Source organism: Corvus cornix, chromosome 8 (genome assembly GCF_000738735.6).
Source record: "Corvus cornix cornix isolate S_Up_H32 chromosome 8, ASM73873v5, whole genome shotgun sequence".
Taxonomy (NCBI): domain Eukaryota; kingdom Metazoa; phylum Chordata; class Aves; order Passeriformes; family Corvidae; genus Corvus; species Corvus cornix.
This window is the reverse complement of record NC_046338.1, coordinates 21,113,341-21,129,993: the sequence shown is the minus strand read 5'-3', so window position 1 is coordinate 21,129,993 and position 16,653 is coordinate 21,113,341. Positions and strand designations below refer to the sequence as shown.

The 16,653-nt window shown below is 36.9% G+C and overlaps 1 protein-coding gene across 3 annotated transcripts in view; it reads left to right on the top strand.

Moving 5' to 3' along the window:
• The window catches only part of VAV3 (vav guanine nucleotide exchange factor 3), a 151,602-nt gene extending 136,242 nt beyond the window's left edge, over nucleotides 1-15,360 (top strand). For 2 of the 3 annotated variants that reach the window (XM_039555928.1, XM_039555927.1), the window contains 4 exons: nucleotides 300-429; nucleotides 5,622-5,705; nucleotides 11,033-11,184; nucleotides 12,886-15,360. In XM_039555928.1, coding sequence (XP_039411862.1) covers nucleotides 300-429; nucleotides 5,622-5,705; nucleotides 11,033-11,184; nucleotides 12,886-12,927 — 408 coding nt within the window. In that variant the 3' untranslated portion in view covers nucleotides 12,928-15,360. The remainder of the gene's footprint in view (nucleotides 1-299; nucleotides 430-5,621; nucleotides 5,706-11,032; nucleotides 11,185-12,885) is intronic. The other variant, XM_039555929.1, reaches the window with a different exon arrangement.
• The last annotated feature ends 1,293 nt before the right edge of the window (nucleotides 15,361-16,653 follow it).

Sequence of the window (16,653 nt, the reverse complement as noted above, 5' to 3'; positions counted from 1 at the left end):
AGCAGGAAATGTTGACTCTGACAAAAAGATTTTACTTAGCTGATTTTTCTTGTGTCTTTTTTTTTTTTTTTCTTTTCTTTTTTTTTTCTTTTTTTTTGTTTGGTTTAATTTTTTTGGGGGTGGCAATGTAAAAGCTGTCAATTTTTAGGGTATTTTATATTTTAAAAAATAAGCATGTTCTATTGGATGGATTGTAAAATAAAGTTACTTGCATAATAAAACTCTCATTTACTGTACACCAGAATGTTGAACAGTATGTGATTTCAATTTCCAATGAAAGTATTTTTCCTTTCTGAAAGGAACTTGTAGAATACTACAAGCACCACTCTCTCAAAGAAGGTTTTCGCAGTTTGGATACTACTCTTCAATTTCCATACAAGGAATCTGAAAACTCAGCGGGACAGAGGAGTAACAGAACAGGTGGCAATGGTGAGGATCATAAATTTCTGTGTATTACTTTCTGTTTTACATATATATTAAAAGGATAAGGTACTTTGAATGTCTTCATCTTCTGACATATAACCAATTACTATGGCAATGCTTTTAGCTAGGATTTTTTGAAGCTAAGCAGATTCAGATCTGTCAGGAGATTTATAAACATGTCTAGCAAGCTTGTCTTGCTGCCAAACTTAAAATCTCCCCGATATTCAAAAAATCTATTAGACATGCTGGTGAGAGATTAAACTGCATCTTGCCTAGTTTCTTAAGAGATTTGCATATGTGCAGCTACAAGTGTTAATATCTGTGACAATTTCTAATCCTTAAAAGGGGATTTAAATAAATCAGTCTTGTAGCATAGCCCTATGAAGTAGCATCTCAGTAATACGAAATAATTGTGTCAAAAAAAAAAAAGATTTACTATATCATAATTATTTTTATGCATGTTTTTTAACATTGGATGTTTTTTAGAGTCCACTTACTAAGCTTCTGAAAGTTAATGAACTACTGTGCAATGTAAATAGCAGTTAGAAAGTTTTGAAGTTTAGAAATAAACTGAGAAGGCTTACAGTGCATGTGCCATCCTTTATTTACGCTATTACAATTTAAGTGGAAGGCAGCATGACTTTCAGGAGATGGACAGGTACAATGTTAATGATAAAACCTCTACCACATGGCTGGCCTCTGGGAAGTCTATAATGTTTCTGTCAAAGAGCAAATATTAGGTTTGCTGTTCTGCAGACAATGGCTGCATCTTGGTACTGTAACAGATAATAAGAGGAAAATAAAAATTAATGGGGATTTTAACAATATGAAGACTGCTGTGAAAGCCCAGAAAGTCCAGTCTAGGCTTTGTGATGCTGATGGTGACTTTCTTACTTTCATTTGCTGTGTTTGTTGTTTACTTGCTTGCCTCTGTTCCATAACATCTCTGTAACTTTGGAGGCTTTCTTCCTTCCCTAATTAAAGCGAAGATAATTTAGGACAAATGATTGTAAGAAATCAGTGTGTCTCTGGGCATTTCATTTACTGTCTCTACCTCCCAATTCATCTTCTTTCCATTTCTGTTCTCCTTCACTGCTTCCCAGGACTTCTGTCTGTTGTCTCCTCTCTATGCTGTACATGTCCATTCCTGGTGAATTTATCTGCCCTGTCCTTTTCTCTCCCTTTGGCTTGTGGTCTCCCCGTGCTTCTCTCTTCCTCTTGCCATCTCTTGCACTTTCCTCATCCCACGCCTCCACACAGCATTGGGGCTTTAATTGGTGAGAGGACGTGTCCTGCTTGATTTACTTTGCATTTGTTTGAGTTATTATTGACTGTGAGCAGAACCAGATTGTTTTCTTTTTTTAAATTTGGCCAGTTAGAATGTATCTGTACTGTCCACCAACTTCTTAGTCTGCAAGAGCTCAATCATTTCCTGCTTTACAGGATACAAGATTTATAGTACATCCTCATTAACTTGAGTCATCATATAAAAGAAAACATCATCTTTTACAATATCTTTTAGGCAGTATGGGGGAGAGCAAGAGAAATGACTGTGGAGGCTCTCATTTTGGTCAAGGAGGTGTGGAAGTGCCTCTGCTACAGTAACTATCAGACCTTTAATGGTACAAACTATGCTGGTGGAAACTGGGTTTTGTCTTAGACCAAACTGATCTGAAAAACCTTCCAATTCTCAAACTCCTCATGTAAAATCTAATAGATTTCCATAATTCTGCTGCTTTATCTAGATTGGCTCTGAATGACACTTCCTTTAATGGATCGGACAGTAAAGTGTGTCCCCATGAGTGTGGTGATTTATTTGTTGTTGTTTTCTTGTTTGTTTTGTTTGTTGAACCAAAATGTCCATGATTGACAGTCCATCTGTGGGTCACTCTGCTTGGTTTTTAACCTGTCTTGTTCATTTTTACCAAATTGATATAAGAAAAGCCTAGAAAAATCTAGGCTGTGTGAACCCTGCTGGGCTGAATTTAGAAAGAATTTGGGAAACTTGAGGGTGTGGTTTAGTTTAGTAGAGGAAGCAAGTAAGTCATGTGGGGCAGCATTGGACATGGAGTTTACTTCACAACCCTCAGTGAGGACCACGCAGTTGTTTTTTTTTTTTCTCTTCCTACATAAAGCAAGTGCAAGAAAAACAGTTGTTGAAAGGAAGCCGGGCAAAGTAGCTGAAGAGGTAGAGGGGCACTTTTCCATCTTCTTTTCAGTTTTGCAGCTGCTCAGCATGGGGCTGAAGCTAGTGAATGCAATGGGCTTTGGCAGTGTGAAGCTGATTTGAAGAAGGATTTGGGTTTAACACAGTATTTTTCTCTATGCTATTCACATATCTGGATTTTTTAATGAAGCCGTCTTTTGAAAAGACATCAACTTTTTTTTCATAACAGCTGATCTTTAGGGTATATAGCTGACAGAGTAAGTGGGAAAGGTATTTCCAAAAAATATTAGTTGAACCACTGCAGACTTTGACAGAGTTCTATAATTTTCTGCTGCCAAGTTCTTTCAGCTGCTGTGAAATTGAATGGCAATACCGAATTGACTTTACTTCCCAGAAAAGAATGAGAAAGGAGTATGTTAATTTTTTTGTATTTGTTATGTTTTCATTTACCCATATGGGAACAGAAAAACAACTGGCATTTCGTTTAACTTGTAATTTCTAATATGAGTCATAGTAAGTCACCTTGTAACTTGTTAAATTTTCAGGGAATTTGACTCTTGCTTCAGCATCTACTTGATTTTTAGAATATTTTTTTAGAATAAAAATCTCTATTTTAGTGGTATAGTTATTTTGCCTTTCCAATTTTTGGCTTCACACTTGGATTAGAAATGTGATTTTCAGTCTCCTGGCCTTGCAGAAGTCACCCATGTTGTTCTGGTATTCACTGTACACTTTTAATGTGGTTGTAAAAGCTGTCAGACATTTACTTTTGTCAATACAGAAATTCAAGTTAATTGGGAAGGTTTTTTGGGAAATGGTATGTATTCTTAATTTTTCAGTCTTAGGCTTTTCTAGACACACACACACTATGATCAAATTTTGTTTTGCTACAGAGAAAAATATAATTCTTACATTAGATTACAGGAATGATCAGCCAGTAAATGAAATAAAGGCAAAAAGGGAGGAAAAGTGGACATTACTCTCTGGAATAGAATAATGGCACTGTATTCTGATTTGCTGATGCAGAGCACAATCATACTGAGAAATTTGAATCTTTATGAAATCTAGATTTTAAAGTAACCTAATTCATGAAGCCAAGTACTACTTGAGTGATGTTTTACTTTGTCTGTTAACTGGGAGTAGGTATATTAACTAGTTAGGTCATCTTACTGCTTAATGCATTAACTGTGTAAAGGTATCTGTTAGTAAAGTAAAACAAAGCAAGTATCATCCCAACGAATCAAAAGAATTCAGCCTTTCTGCTTAAAAGCCAACACCAACCCCCTATCATCAAAACAGACCAGTTATCTGTAGAAACCTAGTAGGATTTCCTTGCCCACATAGGTTTACTTGTCCAGAATTTGACACATAAAACCAAACTTCCAGCTGTATCAGAGAGAAAAATTAGGATAAAAATCTGCTCAGTTAAGGACCAGCCACCCACCATATAGCACCTAACCTGGCTGTGTTCTGTGTGCTGCTGTTCCACGCTGCCATTGTGCTTCTGTACAAATAAAGGCGAGTATTTGCCTCTAAGAATGCTCTTAAGTCAAGTGGCCGTTTTGGTTTGTGTAGCACAATTCCCCTCAGAGCTGTCACTTGGGGTTACTGTCTCCAGTATAAAGGGGCCCCTCAGGTAACCTCATGCATCCCATAGTACATTTAGTGTTAGAGGTGGAGAAAGGATCATCATTGTGAAGGATCAGAAGGGAGTTTCCAGAGTGCAAGAGGCCCTGGAGTGTGATTTTTTGTCCTAAGAAACACTAACCTAAAGTGCTGTTGGTTTGTGTTGTGGGACTTCTGTGGTTTGTTTTTTTTTTAATTTAAATCCATAGTTTGAATGTTAAAATACAGTATCAGTCCTACTTTATTTATGCTTATAGTTTCCTTGTCACAAATGTATCCATTGTCATCTGGGTAAGATGCACAAAACTGTATCTTTACCTCCACCATGAATTCTTGCATAAAATCGTTCTAGTCACCATTCCTGCAAATAGCCATTTTGAAGCAAAATTACTGTGTTTCATGTGTAGCCACAAGAATAAATTCAGAGAAGTAGCTGTAAGTGATAAATATAACCCTGCTATTTTTTGAAGGAAAACTCTTGTTCAGTAATTACATATATTATTAGCTATAATTTAGAAGCTACATTATCATTTATCCAGTTGAGATGAATGTACCTTTCCAAATCATGGCTGGGAGCAAAGATCCCAACTTTATTAGACATGCACACTATATATCCTTATTGCCTCTTCAAAAGAGATCAATAAACTGTAGCTTCACTTGAAGCCATTCTAGTTCACTTCATCTAAATTTTGCATTTAAAAGTACATTGCCCCTATTTTGGTGACAATAGAGCAAGTACACCTGTGGCTTTCACCCAAGGAAGCTGCTATAGGGACTTAGGATGATATGTTGGTTCTGCCTAGGCCAAGCTTAGGCATTGTTTGCTTGCTCGAGGGGTTTTTTGCAAGTTGGGGAAACGGCAAATGTGAGCAGTAGTTTGGGCCTTAGAGGATGTAGTTTAGCTGTGGAATTCCTATTGATGTTAATGATTAACAGGGCAAAATGCATACTTTTTTTCCATGCCATAATATGTGACTCCAGTTCAACTTAGACTATTTCCTAATTAAGGGCATGTGACTAGTCTTGCTGGGCTCAAGAGGATTTATGTATGCATGAGTTCTTGCTTTTGTAATGGTAAGAAGTGGGGCACACAAAGAATTAAAAAAACTTCTGTTAAATCCGAAAATATTTGCAAGAGTCTGCGCTTACGATTTGCTTCTCTGAAACCCTAAATGGGTGACTTCTTCCTACTTTACTCTTTGAAAAATGCAACTGTTAAAAATTAAATCAGAGATCCAAATTTTCTGGTTATTACAGTCAATTTCCTTGCAGACATCCTTAGTAGGGAACCTTAGTTTCCTTATTATCAATGAATTATATAGTTAAAAAACTATTATTTAAATCTTATGCCAATATTTCAATGTTGTTTTGCTTTTCTCTTTTTCTCTTTTTTTTTTCCTCTAAGCCCCTTCTTTGTTCTGTGGGTTTTCTTTTGTAACTCCTCCAGACTACAGCTTTGTTCCCCCTTCCTCCACTCCTTTCTGGTCAGGTACTGCTTTTACTGCTTTTATATTTCTTCTACATTTGCTTCTGTTGTTTGTGTGGAGCAAGTGAGGGAAGGGACGAATCATTAGATTCAGATACTTCAGCTCTTCTCTGACTCCAAAAACAGTTATTACATGTTATTCTTGGAGTGTAACAAAATCAAACTCTTAAACTTTTGAATTGTTACTGCTTATTGCAATAAGCAGTTTGAATAGGGGTTGCAAAGCTCAATAGTTGCAGCAGATTCCATCAGTGACCACTTGACTGTTAATTTGCCATGCAGTTGACATCTATGAGCTATACATTTTTAATGTATTTGTTCAAATGCACAAACATGGAAATCTCACTGCTTGTTGGTAAATAATATATTCGTCCCATCCCTGCAGCAAACCATACTGCAGTAGCATCTTAGAATATAGCAGGGTTTTTTGTAGAGAATGCTTTCTTTAAATTCTGCATTAACATTGTTAATTAATTTTGCCCATCTGTTTTCTAAATATTGTTTTCTTTATTTCCATTTAACCATCTCTGGCTTTAATAGATGCAATAATTTCAAACTAAGAGACTGCATAAAAATGCTAAAAGTATTACCATTGGCAGCCTCAATTAGTGCATCAGTATGGGTATGACTTGCTCTGATCTGTAAGATCTGGTCTTCAAAGAGGTGAACTGCACCACTGGACAACTGAAGAAGAATTTTGCCAGTAGAAAGGTGAATGTCTTTGAGGAGTACATGGAAGGAGCTGCTGATGTGGAGAACGCAGCATTTGCTCACATTACACTGGCCTACCTTTGTGTACAGGGGGTGGAGGACACTGCCTGGGTTGTGCACATCAGGATTGGGGCTGGCTTTTGCACTAGGGAAGGGAGGTGTCCAGCATGCACAAATGCAGATGTAGTTATCAAGATCTCAGTGGGCAGTATGTTTTACACCTGCCCCACAGAAGCTGTTCAAATTATTTAGTGCTCTGAGAAGGATTCTTGAGGCTTTCCATAGTTTATTGAGGGGGAAAAGGACGTAGATGGCAGCTCAGTAGTAGAATGGTTACAGTGCTTACTTGTGCTGAGAGCATCTCTGATGACCCCTCTCTTGATTCACCCCAGGGATTTCAATCTCCATCTATTAGACTGCACTTGGATGTTTTGCCCCTCAGTTGTTTCTTCCATTTCTATGCCCTTTACATACAGATATTTTTGGGGCAGATACTTTTGCTTTTCAGTAGTCACAGTAACGACTGAGAATCTGAGCTAGAAGGTGTTCTTCCAGTTGACAGTTGCTTTTATAGAGGGACACAGCTGTAGAAAAGATGAGTAGAAAGCCATTTTGGTGTAGCTGTTTGCCCTGTGGTCATGATGCTCACCGGACGCTCTGAAGCACTCACCTGATTTGAAACAACATGGAGGAGTTAAGTTGTAGCCCTTAGTTCAAGGTAAACCCTGTGAGCTTTTGTCCTTTTGGGCAAGGATAGGAGATGACATCTTGCATTCAACTGCCCAGTTGAGTCTAAATTCTGTTCTTACTGAAACTGGTATCTGTTCCATGAGGACAAAATTATGCAGTGGCCTAAGGTGATAGAACAGCAATCAACACTCAGTTACTTTAAGCCTACTACACATTCCCACATATTCCCATATGTGGTTTCAACAAATTATAATTACATTCCTTTTTTCCACATGAAAAACTGCTGTATCAGAAAATTCAGTAATAACTATAATAATAGGTACAGATTCAATGTCTTGCATATCACAATATGCCAGGTTAAGTATTTTGTTACAAAATATTAAAGGAAATTATTGATCTGCACTTCTTAGTTAAGCTTATCTACCTGTTACATTCTGATTGCTAAGCTATGTTGCTTCATATGCTTGTAGTTAAACCTTTTTAAAAATAGCCAAATAATTTGCCTATATTAAAAGAACAAATACGTATTTCATGATATTACAAGTGTTTTTTTCAAAAGTATCTTTGGAGCTGGCTTAGTTCTGCTGATATGGAAGTTGGTAACACAGGAGAACAAACTACTGAGCACTACTGAAGGTGCTGCCTGTGTCTGGATAGCAGAACTGAGGTTTGGTGAAACAGTACATGTACAAATAAATGTACACGGCTTCAAGAAGCATGGAAACTAATACACAGGAGCAACCCTCAGGGCATATGGCTGCAGATTTATGAGGAGGCCAGAGCACAAGGAGAGAGAAACAGCTACTCACAGCTTTAATAATAGTACATTGACCTTCATGGAATTTAAGCATGTGAGCTAGACCAGCCTGCTGTGATCTCTGTTGTTTGCACCTAGATGCTTCATCAGGCTCAAACTAGTATTAAAATTCATTTGCAGCACATCTACTTCACTGTTAATGTCCAACATACTCCAGTGTAAATCAAAGCCGATTATAGTTCCCAGTAGTCATCATCTTCTGTTTGCAGAAGGAAAAGCCAGATTAAGTAAAAGCATCTTTTTCTCATTCACACATGTACTTTTTATTTACCTCCTTTGGATTTCTCACTCTGTTTCCAGTTAGTTCTCTGAGAATCTCCCTCCTAATACACAAGGCTTATTTATTACTGCTTTCTCAACAGCTTATTTTCTTTTTTATCACTTTCTCTTCTCCCCCTCTTTAATTTCTCATTCACATTCATTCACCTGTTGGGCCCTCAGTTTCCATCGATCTCTGCTGTTAATCCCATTGTCTCCCTGCATTTTTCCTGTAGCTGTCCTCCTCCTGCCCTTCACTCAGCATTCCTTCTCTCTCCCATCTGTACAGAGGTCCTTTCCATGTGTTGTCTTCCCTCAAGTTTTACTTATTCTGGGACAGGGCTGATAGTCTCTACTCAAGTTGTTTTTGTGACTGTGTCAGCAGAGAGATACGGTTAATATTTTTTTCCAAAATTAGCACTGTCATTTCCCTGTATTCCATCACTCATCTGACTTCCTTTTATGTATTTCCTATTGGGAACTTCACTTTTATTTGACAGTATGGATCTTGGGTTCTAAATTAATCTAAATTCTGCTACTTTCTGCCTCAAGACTTTTGAAGATATATGGTTTTGATTTCTCTTATTTTTCTCCTTTTCCTCTCTGCTTTGTGACTTGAAAAAGAGTTAGAAGTCCTCCTTTCCCCCAGGTGTGCTCCTCTTTCTTCTCTAATTTTCCTTGCTATTTTCCTTCTTTATTATTCCTCTATGCATTTCTTCCCTTCTTAGTTATTTTCTTCCCCATTTTCCAAAATGTGTTCGTCTTTGCTTCCTGTAATCTTTTTCCTTGCCCCTTTATCTTTTTTCTAGAACCTGAAATTATACCCTGCTCCTGCTCCCCAGAATCACTCTTCCATCCTGCAATGCTTCTCCAAATCTGCCAGTGATATTGCTGCACACCTGGGAATGGTTACTGACCCTACAATCAATAACTGCCCTTTTTTTTTTTTCTTTCTCCAAAACAATTGCTGCCCATGATGTGCTCTTTCCCTGTAAAATTGATTACTGCAATGCTGAAAAGGTATAGGACATTACATTCATGTCAGGATCTAAACAAGTAGCATCTATATCTGACTTGCTAAGGGGGTAAAAAAAGCATGTTTGAACTTTAATGTGCTTAATATATCACCTAAATTTTTGCAACATCAATGTAAGCCATGAATTTAGAGGTTGATTCTCTGTTATATGGCATCCTTTACATAATTTATCAAGTGTCCGATAAGCGTACTCTACATAAGCAGTCAGGAATGTTGGACTAAACTTTAGTGACGTGATAGAAAATAGGGCATAATCTGTTGTCAAAACTATTTTTTAGGCATTCAATTTTTATGATATATCTAATAATATTTTAAACATACTGTTCCTTGTTATTTTAAATTAAACTGTGTGTATTTTCTCTTTAAGATCTGAACATACATTGATTTGCAGATATTTAATACTGTTATGTATCTGTGGTCCAGTGGGGTCAGAAGAAAACTTAGATGCAAGCAGAGCTGAACTGTTTAGATTTCCCAGCTCATTTGCCATGTTTTGGGTTTCTGATTTAAATTAAAGGCAACTAGCTATGAGTTCTTAGTATTACATTGTTGAGAGCATTGCTAAACTAGAATCTTAATGGCATTTCCTAATGAAGATTGGGCATTTCTAAGAAATTTGGAAGGGTTCTGAGGAGAGAGATGATTCTAGGTACATTATACCAAGTCATCCATCATGATCATATGAATTCTTCTGAAATCTTTTCAGTAGAAAGCTTACCTGGGCTCATGAACTCCTTTTACAGTAATTTACATGGGAAAAAGTTGTATTCATGGAAAAAAAAGCTAAAAAATGCCTTGACCAAATAATCTTACTACAAAATGCCATAGAGTAGTAGCTATTCTTTCTAAAGTGCTCAAGTCAAAGGTCTTGTATCTGCTAGGCCATGCCCACTCTCCTCTCATTGTCCTCACATTGGAATCTTTGAGGGTTTCTTTTGAACGTTTCGACATTCTACATCAGCGCTGGACACATAATTTCCTATAAAACTGTTTGGAAAGAGGGGTTGGTTTTTGAAGTGAGGCTTTTTGCACCTTTGCTTTTTAAAAATTCTTAACAGCTTTTTTTTGTTTAAAATGTCTGGGCTTTACATTGGCAAAATTCTTCTATATTGATGTACCTTAAAACTTAAAAGTATTAATTTCACTGAACCTTAATTTTGTAGAACAAATTCATTGGTGATTTACAGAAAAAAAACTCCTGAAAAGAATAGATGTACATCAGTCAATATTAATGCAGATTGTGGCAAATGATCCGTGGACACTTCCTGTAGAAAGTCTGTGCCTTTTTGCTCATGCTGATGTTAGCTTCCAGTTTTAAGTGCATTAATATTTAACTTGGGAGTTGTTTTTTGAAAGAACAGCACCTTATTCTGTTTGTTTTGCTTCATTAGAGGTCTAAAGTTAAATCAACTGTAAATGCTAATAATTCTTTTGGAAAGAAATTAGTGACCTGTAAAATATGTTGATGCATATAACTGGCAGCGAGTTTTATTATGAAGCACAAGTATAAAATAATTGCAAATGTATTTTAGAATCTCAGGGTGGGGAATATTTTATTTATGGCTCATCTAGTTTGATTTTTTTTCTAAAAATAAAGAGGACTATTCAAAAAACCACAAAAAATCCCTTCAACTTTTACACCATTTGCCTGTATTTAAATCTTCTTGATCTCTGTAGTGCAGATGTTTTGCATAAAATGAATGCCAGTGTATGTTGCTGTGGAATCCTTGTTTTATATTTTACAGTATTTCTATTTACAGTAGTTTGGTAGCCCTCATTTAACCAACCTTAATATCACCACCATCTGCTTCCTTTCAGTGCTAAGCCCGAAGGTGATAGGCATTGCCATAGCCAGGTATGACTTCTGTGCACGAGACATGCGAGAACTGTCCTTGTTGAAGGGGGATGTTGTCAAAATTTATACCAAGATGAGTGCCAATGGCTGGTGGAGAGGTGAAGTAAATGGAAGGGTAAGGCTATTTTTTTTTCTTTTCCTGTGTCTCATTTCTGCCTTCACTAACAGTGATTTTTTCACATAATGGAACATGTTCTCATATTTGTTGCATAGGAGCCAGGCAGAACTCTAGCGAGGTAGCTTTCCCAGCATCTAAATTATTAGTTATTTAATGTGACCTACCAGGCTGAATATTTGGGCAAGCTTATATGTTTGGAAAATAACCAGGATTAATAGCACTGCTACAGTTGACCTTTCTTGAACTGTTTTGCAGACAGATATTTGGGGTCAGGTTCCTGGTGCTGTGGAACTCTGTTTAGCACTTTACCACAGAAAGATTTTCCACATCTTTCTGCCAGACTACAATGCAATGGAATCAAACACTCTTTTTATAGGAGGTTGCTTCTTTGATGTCTACAAATGTGGCCCATATGAAGTGACATATTTAGCAGGGATTTTTATGAACTCACTTAACATTCTGCTCTGAGACTTGGAAGTGAACTTTCAGTTTTAACCTATAAAGGGTTTACTGTTTCAATCTTAGTTTACTGCCTTTTAATGCAGATTAGTCAGAAACATTTGAGGCTGCTGTTTCCATGTCTAAAGTGGAGAGATGCAGGGTCAAGGAATGTGAGGTGAAAGAATGTAGATTTGTCTGGAAGCTGGAAATGATAGTTGCAAGTCCAGTTGAAGTGCATGTCCAGACTTACTGCTTTATGTGGAGAACCTTTTTTATTGTGTACATGAGCTTGGTTATGTTAAAGTTATATGCTTAAAGCTTATTAAATAGTAGTCAATTAGACCAGAAGAAAATAGGGAAGCAGAAGAAATAGCCATTATGCTGTATACATTTTACATGTGAAGAGAGCTGAACAACTCATTGTAATGCAGCTGCCCACATTCTAAAGGATGCCCTGTTACATGCTGGCATTCCTTGGTGGCTTTCATAGCCTGGACTTGACATTACAGACTCAGCCTCTGGAGATATTTTGGCAAGATAGTCTAAAACAAAATTTCTGCAGTTACCCCTTCTAGTCATGCTCTAGGTTTGTTCTTGAGTTCTTTCATGAATGTTAAATTGACTTTAGTTATAAAGAAGTCTGAAAAAACTGAAAGCAAATACATAAAGTAAGAAATACATGACATTGTATCACTGTATATCTTACATAATACTTATTTGGCACATCATTAATTTCAGAATGTAGGTAACTTTATAACTTCTGAAGTGTAGGACACTAGACTCTGCTGTCTAGTTCTGTCATATGTAACACCTGTTTTGGTGGCAGTGGAATTCAACTCCATGTAAAGCAATCAGACATGCTGATTGCTTCTTTACAAGAGGATTCCCTGGACCTTGACTGGAGCCTGTTAAAAGTTTAACTCCTCATTCAAAAAATAGCAGCATCCTGCCTGTAGTAAAACTACTTCCACTCCTGGCATTTTTCTGAATTTTTAGACTTCCAATCTGTGCAAATGTGTTTTAGATTTTTGGAGGAGGAAGTGACATAGAAGGTGTTCGTCTCCAAATTGTCATATCTGCAAGTTATTATCTTCTTAAGGGTACTTACCCTCACTGTGTCAGGTCAGCCAAGTTTATCTTTGTAATCTTATTAATATATTTACTGAACAGACCCATCCTTGTTGTGCCTAGTGCAGCCATTAAAAAAAACCCCTGTGCATCTCATGTATTATTTTGTTCTGCTTTTCCCCTTTTTAGGTGGGCTGGTTTCCATCAACTTATGTTGAAGAGGACGAATGAATTAAAAACTATCCTCTGCTGACCAGCAGTTTCAGGGATTGTAAAAATTTATATCTTCAATGTGTTACTGGTCTTGTTAAGTATTTAAACAGCAACATTTTTGTCTGTCTGAACCTTTGAGTTTTAGTGTTGGGATTTATACAGAAGTTTGGGCTGACAGATACTACCTTACCCAGAGCTGTGCAAGAAACAAGCTGCCAGTTTGCCGTCAGGGGGGATCAGTACCAAGTCCAACCCTCACCTTCCCAGAAGATCTCTGGAAAACAAAATTCTTTGTTCCTTTTCATTTCACCCTGTACTACACCATGAGTACTAGCAATGGCTGAATATTTAATGTTTTCTAGCTAACATCTGTGGTGGTACAAGGACATGAAGGCTTATTATTCCTTATCACTGCATGCAGCAAACAGATTTCAATCATTCCAGTGGGCATAAAGTAGGGTTGTTTTGAGACATCAAACTACTTCACATATCAACTTACAAACCATTTTACACCCTTAAAAATATTCTGAAGGAAATACATAGTAAATATGAGTAGTATTCATGCATATATAATTACTTAATTGGCTACTTTGAGGTCCTGCCCAAATCTTCTGACAATCTGTTTAAAGACATTCTAAAAAGGTGTAGTGATGTGTATTGTTTTAAAAAACATCCACAGAGTGGAATTGTGTGATCCTTTTATTGTCATCTCAAGCCTTTTTATGTGAGTTTTTTTCATTTAAGCAGCTGACAATAAAAGTGCAACTGGAGGATAGTCATGACAAGATGAATTGAAAGTTTTCAGCAATGACATTAGATAAATACTGCAGACCTATTCTGTAGGAGAAAATACTAATGCAAGATGATGTCATTTCTCAAGAACAAAAGTGTTTATCTTTACCTCTTGATTGATCCAGATGAACTTTGATGCTTTCAACTCAAAACTGTGTTTTCCTAGTTAGACAGTTTCTGTCACCTTTTGTGAATGCAAATAGAACTTACTTCTTTCTGCCCTTTCTGTTCCTGTTTCCTGGGATGTTAATGGCAGTTCAGTGAGGGAGTTGTCTTGTTGCAGTGTTCTGAACATCCCCAAGGAAAAATGTGTCTAGGTTAGCCAGGCTGAAAGATCAGGCCTTGTAAAATGGTGTCCACTGCTTGGTGAGGCAGTGTTTTAATGCCATTATAGAGGGGCAGAAATGTAGTTATAAGCTAAAATAAATGTGGCTGATGTCTTCAGATGTGCAGTATTGAATATTTAAGTAATGTCAAGCCTAGCTTGAAAGAAAATCAAGCTCTTAAATGAAGTTAATTCATCCTGTCCCACAATCCTCTCTGTTGCTTTTGCCTGTCCTGTTTTTCTGTTGGCATCTTGCCATTAGTGTGCACGGACACTGCACAATTTAACACTGCAGTGTTTTCCTAGGCTACAGGCAACATAATCTCCACTACTTGTCCACAGTGCAGAATCTACTAGTACATATTTGGGTTTCTCTTTGGCTGCCTCCAGGAATCTTTGCTTCTTTCTGGCCTTTCCTGGCCATCAAGAAGAATCAAGCACAACACAGAGAATTCACAAAGATCCCCTTCATCTCTGCAACTGTCTTACCCATCTGCTACACCTGGCATGGAGTGTGTGACCAGGGGAAAGAGAGGAGCTTCTCATTAGAAACTTGACTTGAGAGATGCAGCCTTGCAGATGAAATTCTGCCAATGCTCTAACTTCTCAAGGATTTACCTCAAAATTATGTAAACTGTGATTGTGTTGAGTACATTACTTGATGGAATAATTGAGAGCATTTGTAAATATGTAGATGATGCATAAAAATTTTGTAAATGATGTGTACAGCAGTGTAGAGTATACAGTCTTTGATCATGTTTTGCCATGCTGTTTGATTGTCTGTTGTGAGCTTAATCCTATATTCCTTAAGTAGACAAAGATGATTCTTTTCCAGTTTTGCCTGCTTAAGGAGTAGAGGAATAGGCTCTAGGTCTTTGAAGTGTTTAGTGCTTTACTGTCATATAGTTCTGAGAAGAGGCAGTTAAATTCAGTATGAGTTGAAAAATGTCTCAGTCATTTTTAACAGCTTGGGTTTAGAATCATTTTGAGTATTCTCTCCATCCTAAAAATGTTGTAAAGCTTTTAAGCAATTCCTGAGTCCACTAGTCATCCTTTGTGAAGAATGAAAGCCATAGGTAAACTTCACTTTTGTGGCATAAATCTACATATCATTGTCTGTTTTTAATGCCCTGTATTGATTGAGTTAATGCTGCATCTTAAACTATATTTTGAGTACCAAAGACTTCCTAAATATTCTGGAGTGTCTCTTTCATGTGCTGCTTTTGCCTGTATGGAGTTATTTTTTGTCATGCAATAATGGAGTCACAGTACTTTAATTTCTACTATTTTGTAAATATGTTAAATATAATAAACTGGTTAATTTTTTTGTTTAATGGTATGTGTCAAGATACGTAATTTGCTACTGTGAAGGTTGTGCTTAATTTGTCTCACCACCTTCTCATTGTGAGAAGTTGATAATGTTCCGTTTTGGTTTCCAGGATTTATATAATCCTTATTTAGCTGTAAAACTGAGCTGTCAGTGTAAGTGGCATAGTATAGCTTACCTTGAGAACTTTTTATTGTCAGGATAATTTGCCTTGTGCAGCATCCAGGAAGATGGTGAGGTTTGTTTTGTTTTGTGATTTTAGTTTTTTTTTTTAAATTTATTATTATATTTTTAGCTGTAGAGAATCAGTCATATACTATTGATTTTTGTCTGTCAAAGATGATACTTGTAATTTTTTTTGATTGAAAAGAAGTTGTGCCTAAAAAGTTTTATGTGTAGTCTTTCACAACGACATCTTTCCTCTTCCACTTTTCTTTTTTCTCCCTCTGTCGTATGTGAATTAACATATAAATTCAGGCTGAACTGAGCTCAAGTCTGAAAATACAGTCTGTGCCTGATTTCATGGGCTACTTGATAACCGTTTTGTGATGTAGCCCATTCATGTATTTTTTACAATGTAACATTCATTATTAATGTGTTTATAAAAGTATTTCTGGACAGGTGAATTAATTCAGCAAGGTCAGTAATGATTCAGTTGCAATGTTGTTTTTGTGTCCCTTTCATTTTTCAGTAACAGAGATTTTCTTGCAGAACTGCCCATCTAACAGATAATTATTAAACCTAATGAGGCATTTACACATCTCTGCAGATGTAAGGCATAATTTTCCTGTCACCCGTGAACATATCACATAACTAAGACTCACACCTAATGTGGGATGCAAAAATGTGTCCCAATTAAATGCTCTTGTTAACAGTATCACACTCAGTCACAGACATTCTCCTTCCCCTTGTATGCAAGAAGAGATGTGTCCTCTGATGGGTAAGAAATTGAGAAAACACTGTAATTAGGGCATAAGAATCACCTCTGGCTGTGTTCTCAGTAGTTTTTTTTTTCCCCCGTTGTAAGGCTTGGAAGCTTGAAAATCTCAGCTTGAAAAAATCTTACCTTGACAATGAAAATTATGCCAACCAGGATTCCTTTCCCCTTTGCCTCACAGGCAAGCTTGAGATGCTCTGTGAAGAAGAAGAAAAGGACAATTCTCAAGGTTTTAGCCATTTATAAAGGTGAGACAGAGGTACGTCTAGAAAATGTGGTGCTTGTTTATACAAAATACCAAGCCTCAGACCCAGGTTTTGTTCTGTTGACTTTGATATTCAGTTCAAAAAAATTTGTCTCAGT